The sequence below is a fragment of the Neolamprologus multifasciatus genome, chromosome 19, assembly GCF_963576455.1.
Source record: "Neolamprologus multifasciatus chromosome 19, fNeoMul1.2, whole genome shotgun sequence".
NCBI lineage: Eukaryota > Metazoa > Chordata > Actinopteri > Cichliformes > Cichlidae > Neolamprologus > Neolamprologus multifasciatus.
In genome coordinates this window covers 9,629,873-9,642,531 of record NC_140457.1, presented here as the reverse complement: position 1 = coordinate 9,642,531, position 12,659 = coordinate 9,629,873, and the positions used below count along the sequence as shown (strand labels likewise).

General features: G+C 37.7%; 1 protein-coding gene across 1 annotated transcript; it reads left to right on the top strand.

The window, feature by feature from the left end:
- Window positions 1-982: 982 nt before the first annotated feature.
- On the top strand, window positions 983-12,536 carry LOC146495962 (transmembrane protein 87A-like). The gene is made up of 20 exons (XM_085143409.1): window positions 983-1,231; window positions 2,562-2,619; window positions 3,078-3,175; window positions 4,638-4,754; window positions 4,973-5,020; window positions 5,109-5,150; window positions 5,399-5,525; window positions 5,605-5,666; window positions 5,836-6,019; window positions 6,131-6,230; window positions 6,354-6,447; window positions 8,134-8,207; window positions 8,347-8,453; window positions 9,147-9,205; window positions 9,298-9,401; window positions 9,500-9,576; window positions 10,196-10,260; window positions 10,344-10,396; window positions 10,578-10,608; window positions 10,733-12,536. The coding sequence occupies exons 1-20, from the start codon at window positions 1,115-1,117 to the stop codon at window positions 10,772-10,774; spliced, it is 1,659 nt and encodes a 552-aa protein (XP_084999535.1). The 5' UTR covers window positions 983-1,114; the 3' UTR covers window positions 10,775-12,536.
- The last annotated feature ends 123 nt before the right edge of the window (window positions 12,537-12,659 follow it).

The following is a 12,659-nucleotide window of genomic DNA, read 5'->3' as shown; positions in this document are numbered from 1 at the left end:
GATTTCCAAAATAAATCCCCCACTGAAGCGAACAGGCCTCTCTTCCTGGAGTTATTTACAATGTGGTTTATGTTATTTTTCACAGGTAAAAATAATAATAAATATTAACAATAATTGAAAAACACAATTATTTAAAGACAAAAAAGAAGACAAAAAAAATTAATGTAATGTAATGTTTTTAAATCTTGTGCTTACAATGTTAATTTTATTGATTAAAGATTGATTATTAAAGTATTTATAATTGTTATTTTACAAGTCGAGATGGACGTCTTCCAAATATGACCGCCAAGTTATGCCAAGGTTGTGGTGCATGCTAGAATAAGGCTTATTTATCCAGCTCTGTTGGTAGGAGACTACTAAATAATGCATATGAATAAGAAATTCATTATTATCCAACAATTTCTGTGGTATCATAGTTACATTTTTTAAAATATATATAATTGAATTCGTTTTGGGAGTTTCATTCATTTGTGTTTTTAAATGAGAAGACTGTGATCACATTTTAAGAGTATGCTGAATGGTAACTGTAAAATACCATATCACCTAAATTTGGCTTTTCATCTACATTTACAACTTAAATCAAAATTATTATAAAAATTATTTCTTTTTAAGTAAGGGAAAAAAGTTAATTAAAGGTAAACAAGATCTGTAGTCATTTTAACTAATTATAATTGTATGATTATTCATACTTTTCGAAATATTTTTAATTTCTGTAGCTTTCTTACACTATATTTTTCTATTATGTGTATTTAATGTGTAAATTGCAAATATTGTTTGTGCATTGTGGATGTGAAAGGCCAGCGAGGAACAAGAAATTATTGGAAATTAACTTTAACTCTATGTGCACATGAGTGTCATGCTCTGTATTGGAACGTTGCATTGTTCCGTCAAAATAATCAAATTGAAATTCCATATTTTTACAAAACCCTTTGTTAGCGTAGATAGTTTATAATAATCGGTAGTTGCCTGCCCCTCTGTCAGGCATATATAGAAGGAGATGGTTTCCGCTCTCACTGTATTCGGTGTTATGTTGTACTCTTGTGGCAACCGCGGTAACTACAGGGAGAACAACCCGGAGCTGGATGCGGACACGAGCCTGGCTGACCTGGAGTAGATGCACAAAAAGATGTCATATGATCAGGTGCATTGGTTGTGTTTGCTGTTTTTTGCCTTGGTTTTCCGTCCTGGGACAGCGGCAGAGGTTTCCGTATGGAGCATGGACATCAACTCGGTCAGTGTCTTTAACATATGTGTCTTTTCCATTATTACATAGTCTCTAAGCTAAGTCTTCCATGGTAGCTGTTAGCCGAAGAAGCTAACTAGCCCCTTCTTTCCTCTGTAATATCTACCTGGCGCAAACACTGGCGTTTTGCTTTGACAGCTCTTGTTTGGATAGTCTGACACGACAAGTCGCTCATTCGCTTATTACCCCGCTTTTAAACCACAGATTTTCGTTTCATTAACGCTACTATTTCTGTCTGGACATTCAAAAGGTGATATTTTTTTCAGTTCCACTGTGTAAAAGCAGGTGGTGTCATGTTACAGCTTCGTTTGCATCTGTGTTACACAGGAAAAGTAATTCTAGTTTACAAATTGATGGCTCAGCCGGTGATATTACCTTACTAAATTCAAGGTGAGCTAAAGGTTCTCCCGCGTGACGTGGATAGGCGATGATATGTGGAAAAAAACATGTGTTGCATCATGTTATAGAAGCTTAGGTAGATATAGTGGTGTCTTGGTATTTCTTCATATGTTGCTCTGGATCCAGACCGTTTCTGTTCCAAGGAGCCAGACTGTCATTTTTAAGTGGTGTTAAGTAATAGTTTTTCACGCTATCTGGAGGGCTTCAAAGGTGTTTCTTAGGACATTGCCTACTTTTTAAAAACTAATTTTCCTTTGGTTCAAATCATCATAAATGTGTAAGGAGGAGATATAACAGTGAGTGTCTACAGCCATATGTAAAACACAGTGGAGGCAAATGACATTTGACTCAGCGATGGATGGGCCTCCCCAAAGACGAAGAGCTTTGAAAGAAGCCTGGAGAACTATCCCTGAAGACTACTTAAAGATAGAAAGTTTCTCTTAGAGAGTTTAGATTGTGTTAAAGAATAAATATGTTCAGACCAAACACTGATTGATTAGTATTGTGCACACTTCTGTTTTTCCCTTATATGCTGTATTTCCATGTATGTTTGCATGTGTCAGTAAACCGCTCTACCTATTTTGTTATATATAATTTTAATATGACAGGTATTTAAAAAAAAAAAAAAAAAAAAAAAATCAGGAAAAGATTATTAAAATTGTGCTATCACATAATTTGTCTAGCACAGCAGCTGCAGCACCATTGTTCTCAGTACTCAGCACTGTATGCATCACACATGAGCAGATGGTGGTCCATAAAGCCACGTCTTTATGTGTAAATTGTACATTATTTCTGAACACAGTTCAAAGGAATCTGCAGAATTTACACATACAGTGATCGCTGATGAGCTGCTTCGGTACCTGATACTGGCATAAGAGCAAAAACAGCAGCTGACTGATATGTCTCTGTTGGGTTTCAGACGCAGGATGCCGTTTTTCGGAAGACCCTGTATGCCAACACCACCATCTTCATGAAGTGTAAGTAGCCTACGTTCTCTAAGGTGTAGATGGCCAGGACTGTAAATGTGAGGATTCACACATAACTGCTGACTGGATGGCATTGTTGTGCTGTGATTTACATCCCCCACAGCGTGTTTATGGCTCTAACTGGTATCCAGACATTGCAGATAAGTTGGATGCCCTGCAGCCTTCAAACAGAATATCTAGAGACTAAAAGCAAAATGTCAGTGTTTAAAATGACGAATACTCTTTGACAGAGTCTTATCTCCACAGTACAGATTGTACTGTGGTATAAATTTCTCTTCTTTGTGTGGTGCTGTTTGTAGAACTGATTGCTGGCGTTCCTCTAAGGAAAATTAGACACTGACCTAGAATAGAACCTGGAATACTTTGAACTCCACTGACAAGCATTTGCTTGTATGAATCAGCCAGTGGATTCTAAGTGTTGATATGTTCTTCTTTCGTCTATTTTTCAGTCCAGGGTGACTCAAGGCGGTGTAACAAAAGCTTCGCCTTCAACATCAGCTGGTACCTGCGCTCCTCTGTTTGCTATAATGAGGTCTTTAACACACCAGTGAGTATACACCAGTGAGTCTTTGAGTAAAGAAAACAAAGATATACTTTGGATAAATTTGGGTTTATCAACTTTTTTTCAGGATTTAGATATATTGTGCATCAACTGTTTGTCAGTCAGAGCAGCTGCTGTTTCCTTCCTGAAGCGATTTCTTGGCCTTGGCCTCAACTTCCATCTGGCTCCTTGTCCAAGGGCTTCTCAGACTCAGCTGCAGTTTGCTTTGTTGCTGTCAGACTTTAAGTGAGGGTCACAAACAAGGATACGTGGAGGTCACCTGTAGCACAAAGAAGACTTTGAAGTCAGATTTGATTTGAAAGGTTTGGTTCCTTTCAAGCTTGAACGTTTCTTCCAAGACAAATGCAAAGCTGGAAGGAAAGTAGTGTAAGTCCAAAGCAGTTTTACACCAGGAAGGAAATTCACTGCAATAAACAAACTTTACATTTTTCATTTCATCCATCCATTTTCTGGGTCACCTCCTCCAGCTCCTTGAAGGGGGACACAGAGGCATTCATCCAGCAGAGAGATGTAATATCCCTCTGTCCTGGATCTTCCTCTCAGTATAATATCCCTGAAACACCTTATCTGGCTTCTTTTAATGTGGAGTGATAGCTGCTCCAACCTGAGCCCCTCCTGAATGACTGAGCTCATTCCCTGTGAAGGAAGCTTATTTCCCACGTTTGTGTCTGCCATCTAATTTACCCAGAGTTCATAGCCAAATGTCTTTGCAGGAATGTAGACCGACAGCATTGGTTTCACGCTTCACGCCAATAGAGCAACTTCAAAAAACACAGACAAAATCCTGAGACCACCGAACCCTCCACCCTTTACCCCTTCTCTGCGCCTAGAAGTGCTGTTCATTTAAGCTGAAAAGAATTTGCTTTACATTCATCCATCTTCTGTTTATCTAGTTCAGGTTTGTGGTGGGCTGGAGCCTAATCATACACCCTGACCCAGTTGCCAATCTATCACAAGGCACTTCAAATTTTTATTAAATAAAAAAGATCTAAATGAAATGAATACCTTCAGATTTAGTCAGTTTTACTTTGTGGGTTTGATGTGAAGCATGAACACACTTCTGTTTTGTAAGAGAAAAAATAAACCCTGTTTGTGATTTGGATGTTTGGATCTACTCTTCTTACAAAAAAATGTATTTACTATCTGAAATACTTTGGGCCCTTGAAATTAGGTTCCACTTACTTGCCTGTGTTTGCACTATTCAATGAGTCCCGTGAAGGCTGGTGCTTTTGTGTTTGTGATTCAGCATTATTCAGCTGGTGTGTAAAATATTGTCATATGCATATTAATGGTCATTTTTATATGGTGTCAAATATTTAGCAAAATGTGTTAAAATACAGTAAACTCAGTTACTGCTGTGATTGTCAAGTATCATTGCAATAACATTCTGTCTGTTCATTATAATAAACATAACATAAAGTACATGTTATAACACACTGTTTTGCAGGACAACAAAGCAAGGAACATGTTTGGCATGGAGCACATGCTGAAAGATGGCTGGAGTGGCTTCTACAGTCAGGGCTACATGTACTTTGACAACTGTTCCTCTCTCTTGTTACCAAAGGTCAGTGACAACAATACCGTCCTAGATCACTGTAGATGGCACATAAACTCATTTATTATGTGTGTGTAATAGTCCAGTTTCTGTGCAGCAGTTATCCAATACTGATGTAAGTCCGTTTTTAAACATGTGAAACGGCTCTTTCAGAGATTTCCTGCATACACTATATTATATATTCATATTTATTCATGTGTATTTGTTTACTTTGGCCTTTGTTTTAGGTCTATTACCCAGACTTCAACCCTTATCAGCCACTGACTAGCCCAAAGGTGCGTGATCGACACTGATCTTTAGATGCTTATTATAATTTTTCATTGTTCTTATCAGAATAGCCCTAAAACTACTTTTTTCTCTTAGAGTGACCCATCCAATCAGAGCTTCTTTTGGTCTGAAAAACCGGTAAGACATTACAATAGTGAATAAACGTTATATTTTTAATTTTTTGAGGAAAGTTTTAATCCTTTCTGGGGGTTTTATATTCCAGTGCTCATGGGAACAAGTGTAATAATGATAATCTTTTATTGTCATTATATCAAAAGTACAACAAAATTATATGCTGTCTCATTCAATGCGAAGAAATAAATCTATAAAAAGTATAAGAAATTGCTTCATTCATCAGATTTAAAAGTCTAAACCTTCTTTTTTAGGATATCAGTGCAGTGGCCAAAGCTTGGGAAGACAGTCCTTATCTGTTCATAGTGAAGGTGCAGCCTTTGTTTCGTGGCGCTGACGATGAAGCTGAGGGAGGAGAGCAGTCCAGCTTTACTTTTTCAAGTGAGACACAACCCTTTTGCATAAAGAGCTTTAGAATCATATTTCTTTAAACAATAACGCACCTTTCTTTATTTCCCAGTGAAAGTGGAGATGAAAGGTCCACATGAGTACTCCTCTCCAGCAGACTGGCCTCTCATGATGGTATAAATCCTCATTTTCTGTAATATTTAATTGCTATATCTAGGAGTAAAGGGAGTTGATGAATCCAGACATGTAAAATCTTTCACCATAGCACTGGAACCTGAGTGTATAGCTTACTTATTATTGATGACAAAGCTGAGACTGTCTCCCACTCTTGCGCCCATCACAGTTCTTCATGGTCATGTGCATTGTTTACGTGCTGTTTGGGGCTCTCTGGCTCTTCTGGTGCGCCTGTTATTGGAGGGATCTGCTGCGGATCCAGTTCTGGATTGGTGCCGTCATTATCCTCGGCATGCTGGAGAAAGCGGTTTTCTACTCTGAATACCAAAGCATCCATTACAAAGGAGACTACGGTTGGCAGATTTTCCACGCTCTCTTGTTTGTGGTATAAGTTTGTTTGGTTTTTGTTTTTCCTTTTCATATTTTGGCATCTGTTTTTCTCTTTGTATTATTTTTTTTTGCAGTGCTAGGGGCTGTGATTTTTGCAGAGTTGCTCTCTGCACTCAAAAGATCTCTGGCTCGAATCCTGGTCCTCATTGTAAGCCTTGGCTATGGCATAGTCAAGTGAGTTGATTCCTTTAAAGATTACCTGATTGTATATAGTCTCTAGTGGATAACCCACTGCTGTTACTTGTTTTAAACAAGCTCTTAGTATTAATGCACTGTTTTATTCTCCCTTCTGCTTAGGCCCAGGTTGGGCACCACCGTACATCGGCTAGTAGCTGTTGGAATTTTTTACCTTCTCTTCTCCTCAGTAGAAGGTGTGCTGCGAGTAACCGGTGTAAGTGTCTAATATTGATAAGCAGCAGATGCAAGTCTTTATCTTGCAGTCATCCTTAAGAATAAAAATCAGTTTTTAGCTAAATATTTATTGTGTGGCAGCTTTCAAAACCAAGACTACAAAGTACTTTTTTATACAAGGATTATAAGAACAGTCACACATACATATTCTTTTTTTATTTTTAAAAAAAATTATGCCCTAAATAAATAAAAATACATTTTGAACAAAGGTTGATTTAAAATGTCCCTTGAAGGCATACTCTCTGCTGATTAGGACACCCTTTATACTTCACTTCTAGGACCACATATTAAGTTTCAGTGGCCTCACATTAATTTTATCCAGGCAAGTGAAATGAACCCACTGCATTTCAGTTAGTACACATTATTTGTTGCAGCCTCTGGAGGGTGATTGAAGCTGATGGCTACGATGTATTTTTGCATAAAAATGTGGCCCGGTGCAGCAGGGAAGGCGCTCTCTATATATAAATTCGATTTGAGTGCAGGAGACCATAGAGAGGGAAGGTTACACAGGGATTCTGTCTCTGGCAGGCAGACAATTGATCATGATAGAGAATGACAAATTTGATCCATGAGTAATTTTTCGAAAGAAGCTAAAGACACAGCAGCGAGTTCAGCAAACGCAATTTAAACGTAAGATAAGAAAGACAGCAAGGAGAAGGGAAGTAATGAAGTTGATTAGAATGTGTTTTGTAATCTTAACACAAGCTCATGTTTACCCAACACTTTCATAGCATGTACACGTCACCTTTCTTCTTTTGTGCTCGAGGTGATCATATTTAAATAAGATGCCAGAGTGCCAAATCCTCACCTAAGGGTTGCAAACTTATGCAGCAGTCTGTATCCCCAGGCATAGATACTTCCTAAGTTTCACTTGCCAGAGCACAGACTTCTTGAATGAGCTGTGAGTACAGTTAACCATGCAGAAAACCACATTAAACACGTAATTAAATGCTCTGAAAGGCACCATAAATACCACTACAGTTGAGTGTTTGAGTTCAGGGACTGTCAATTAACACAGTTGAAGCCTAGCAGAAAGTGTCAGCTACATCTGTCTGTCAGATAAAGCAGCCATAATAATGCACGACTCAGGTGAAACAGGTGAGTTATAAAAAGAGCATTTTCACATGAGTTTAGTCAGAACTTCATAGATATGAAACAGAAATTCCTCCACCAGTAGTGACGTAATTGCTTCAGGATGGAGATTTGACTGCAAAAATCACATAGGTGCTCACTAACCAGAGTACCAGCAGCTCAGTTGAGTCCCTTATTGCAAAGAGATGTCCTGCAGACAAATTTTGCTTATCGCTACAGACTGATTCCGATTGATTGCCTTGTGTTGGATATCTGACGGCATTTATATGCAAATTTTCACTGATCTGAGTGTTTACGGTCAGTCTGGTCACGCCAACCAAACTTTTTGCAGTCATTCTCCAGGAGCAAAAAGATTCTACCAAATCACTGGGCTACAGCAGATCTTTTCTTTTGAAAGGAGATTGACTAGTTTTTGGAGTCGGCCTCAAGTGGACATTAAAGGAACTACACTGCTGGTTTAATTCTTTAGTTCTAGAGGTAGCTGCTTGATTCACAGTCACTCTTTGCTCTGTTTTGTGCTCTAAGTTTTAGACAGATCTTCTTCTGAAATGTGTCTCTTGTCATCTTCCTACAGGGCTTCTACGGGACTGTTGCCCTTGTGGCTAATCTCAGCCTTTCCCTCATTGACTCCTGTGTCATGTGGTGGATATCCTTTAATCAACTAGCCTGATGACTGCTCAGGTGTCACTGCGATTTGTATTATCACAAGCACTGCACATATAGGCATTTGATTGTATTTATTTAGCAGCTGTCCATAGACAGTGTTTTCCTTAATTTGCATTTACATTTTCATCAGCTTGTCTCAAACCACTCGTCTCCTCAAGCTCCGCAGAAATATAGTGAAGCTCTCGTTATATCAGCACTTCACTAAAACGCTCATCTTCTCTGTTGTCGGTGAGTTACAGCTGTACTGGGGTCTGCTTAGCTTCCACGTTTTTATCAGTTAAAAGATTACTGTAAACTATGAAGCCAATTATGAAATAGTAGAAATGTGCTGCACTTGCTCCTCTGTAAGATGTGGTCAGACTTGGAAAATATGTTTTATTGTGGAGGGTGCTGGAAGCTGGTGAGCTAAGCTAAACATGTAAACCTACTTCTGTATAAAGGTAATGAAACTAATATAACTTATAAAAAAAAGCTAATTTCTCCTAGAAAACTAGGTTTTTCTATTGATTTACAAAACATGACATGTTAATGAGTTATAGTGCTAACTGAGGGCTGATTTTGTCCTCATTAGCCTTTTTGTACTTTATTATCAACTCGTGTGAAATCAGGTTTATTGTTTCCCTCTGTTACCAACTTGTATTTAAGCTCCAGGCTCCTGCTTTGTGTTTACTGTGTAGCTGTCAGTGTAGCCAATCTTCATTTAACCCTTTACAAGAAAGGGAATCTGCGTATTTCCATACGTGATAAATATTTTTTGAACACATCTGTTTCGTTTAAAAAAACAAAACATCTCCAGTTTACCAATGCTGTGGCTAGAATTACCTTCAGGCCAGTTTGTTGTTTGTGTGCTGTAGTTTCTGTGAAACACGTGTATTTTGTTTACAGTCATCTAAATCCTTGGTGTTTATTTTGTGTCCACAGCTTCTATCATATTTATCATCTGGACCACCAAGGTCTTCAAGTTGGTCGACTGTCAGAGGGTCAGTTTGCTTTCTCTTTTGGCTGAGTTATATTTATCTTGTACTGGATTTGACTGCGTTTCCCCTGAAATCTGTCCTTATCCTTTCTGCAGGGTTGGAGGGACTTGTGGGTAGATGATGCATTCTGGCGCCTGCTCTTCTCCACTATTCTTCTGGTCATCATGGTGCTGCTGCGGCCCTCAGCCAACAATCAGAGGTCAGCGTCAGTATGGAGTTTGGGCCAAAGTACCTCTGTGTAAGCTCGCGGTTAACGCGGTTCATAAAGATTTCAGCCTATGTGGTGTTTCCTTTCAGGTTCTCCCATTCCCCTCTGATTGATGATGATGATGAAGAGGAGGAAGCCAAGGAGCCCATGCTGAACGAAGCCTTTGGTACGACATTTGACTCCTCTTGTAATTTAAAGCCCCAGACAAGTGTTTGCCATATTAAACAGTGTTTGAAAAAGAAACTGAATGCTCATTTGTGTTACACAGTTAAGTTGCTCAGAAAAATGTTGGTTTTATTAAACTCTAGTGCTGTGTGTTGGGAGAAAAGGTAAAACAGCTTTTGATAAGCTTGGTAGTGTAAAACAGTATTAGTTGCCATAAAGTGTAGTATCCTGCCGGCTTGTCATCTTGTGCCATATCACATGCCAGCTGATTCTTTACATTTTGATCAGTTTTGTTTAGGTTCCACTAACAGGATGTTTTTTATCCTATAGTAACAGTGTTGAAGTGTAGAATTGAGGCCAGTGGGCTAGTATAACACAAAAATATAAAACGACAGAGGTCACAGAAATGTTTTCCAGCAATTTGTATCTTCTGTTGTATGCTCTAATAAACTTGTTTTTATTATTTTCCTCACATCCTTTACTGACAACCTTCTGTCTGAGCTTTTGTTTAACCCAGTGACACATTCTCAGTCTGTTTGTATTGACGTTAATTGAGAAATTTCTAATCATTTAATAGTATCAGAGTAAATGATTTCAACTGCCTTTTCTTAAATTTTCAGAAGGAATGAAGATGAGAGGCGCGAAGCCTGACATTAACGGCTCCCAGAAAATGTTGAGTAAAGAGGTAGGTTGACTTCTGACATTTTCTCTCCTGCGTTATTGTCGCGTTTACTTAATTCTGTGTTTCAAAACTGTGCTTTTTGTCAGGATGAAGATCTAAAGTGGGTTGAGGAGAACATTCCTACTACTGTTGCTGATGTGTAAGTAAACTTTTATTTTGGTGAAAAACTGCTACACTAAATGACATTTGGATGGAAATATGGAAAAGTACTATATTGCTGTTATTCAAGCCATATTCATAGTGTTTCACTTCTGATGTGCGTGGTGTATCCATGGCCTCTTTCTCTGTTTTTTTTTTTTTTTTTTTTCCCCTCCATACAGAGCTCTTCCTGTAATGCTAGATGAGGAAGAAGTAAGGAGCCTTTTTACTTTACACATGCGAGTCCCATGATTCTACTCACACTTTAATCTATTTAAAGTCCTGACCTTTTACTGTGACGTCATTTAACAACCACACTGCTGTGTTTTTTTTCCAGGAAATCTTGAAAACCAAGATGGAGAGGTCCAAAATGGAGTAGAAGACGTTCTGAGAGTGAAAAGAGAGGAATTCAACTGAGGCAGCAATGAGTGATCTGATTACCAAAAATGTTGGGGGGATGCATATCTGTTCTTTCGTCAGACACTTTTTAAAAAAAACTTTTATTTCACAGGTTTTGGGTAACACTACAGTAAGCTCTTATATTAACGCCATACTGTGCAACCCGGAGTGACTGGGTCAGCTGCTGATGGCATTCTGGGATAAAATACAAGAAGCAGTTATATAGTATAGCATTTATATTTATAACTATTTTATTTGTTGAACAAAATGAAGGAGAAGCTGATTCTGTTACACAAGGCGCTAGTTATCGGGAGATTTGTGAAAATTGTCTGGGGTTTTTTTTTTGTTTGTTTTGTTTTTTAAAGACTATTATAAGTAATTAATGAAACATGTGATATCCAGTGCAAGGGATAGATGATCAAAATATATGAGAAAAGCTCCAACCACTTCAGACTGCACAGATAACTCCTGGACGGGTCAGAGTTGTAGGAATGTGAGGTCCTTTTTGGAACACAGTCAGGTATGACTCGTGATGCCTGGCCATCATCAAAGCCAAGAAATCGGATGATGCTACAAACGGAAGATAAGGAACATAACTGAAAACATTAAAGTAGTTTCATAATAGGATTATATTTAAGCCATTGCAGCATCTTAATGAACAATAGGTTATCTTCAGTGCTGTGCCATATATGTAAAAAAGATGCGTTGTTACATTATATATTTATTTGGTCACACGATTTAATATTTACATGTGCAAGTAACTCTATTGTACAATTAGCCATTTAGCCAGACAGCTAAAAGCAAATGTTTTAATGCTTAACCAACAAATATGTGTGTTTAATTGTTAACACATTATTACTGTAGTGTCTGGCTAACTGGGTCATTTTGAATATCAAAATAGTTAAGCCACTGTTAAAATCTGTCATGTTGATACTTGAAGGATATCACCGTCGTCCAGAAAATAAGCCACATCTGTTGATCTGGGAGCATATAATGATAGTTATGGAGCTATATCAATGCAAAGAATTAACTGTAATAAAACCGTGTGAGGTGTGTTCATTTTGTAGACACATGCCAGATCATTTCTTCAGGATGTTGTCCACACACTGATCAGTTTAAGCGAGTTGAAATTTGACTATATTTAATTGGTTGATAAACATAGAAAAAGTAAAATCCAGTTTGTAAGCATTTGTAGTAAAATTAAGCCTGCTTTATTTTAATTTTTATGAAAAGTAACGTTTTTTTTATAGTTTTGATTTCATATAATAGATCTAGAAACACTAGATATTGCAGTCACCAAAGTGAACACTTTTTTTCTAGCCACTGAATAACGAACCTGGATAGCTGAAAAATATACATGTAATTTAGTGTGTGCTCTCCGACCCCCTCCACCAACAGGTCCACAGTTTTATTTAGGTTCTCTGTTTACTTTAGTAGCACAGGGGAGTATCAGTTCACCATTATTACAGATTTCTCTGACCCTTTCCCAGCTATGCTCAAAAATAGCCTTATCTGGAATAATTCCTCATCTTTGTGTGATCTACTGCAGTATGTGTGGATAATTTTAAAGCTCTGAACTATGTTTGTTTTTTTTCTATTTGTCTAAATCTTATTGACAATATTTTATTTCAGAGAGACACTAAAACCCTGTGTCTGGATTTGAGTCTGCATTGTATTGTGAAGCTGATAATATTGTATGGCTTTTTGCGTATGTCCTGCAAATAAATTTATATTGAAAGATGGTTGAAACGTAAGTTTTGTATAAACTTAGAATTATTTTGTATTTCTAAGAGACACGTTTAAATATATATCACAATTACAACGCGTTCTTTTCTAGAATATTTTATTTACAAAAACAAGTAGGC

Bases quoted from the DNA above. Each gene is read 5' to 3' on its own strand.
- LOC146495962 (XM_085143409.1), top strand. From the start codon at position 1,115: ATGCACAAAAAGATGTCATATGATCAGGTGCATTGGTTGTGTTTGCTG. The intron at 1,232-2,561 runs GTCAGTGTCTTT...GTTGGGTTTCAG, and splicing joins GGAGCATGGACATCAACTCG to ACGCAGGATGCCGTTTTTCG. The intron at 8,208-8,346 runs ATCCTTTAATCA...TTGCATTTACAT, and splicing joins TCCTGTGTCATGTGGTGGAT to TTTCATCAGCTTGTCTCAAA.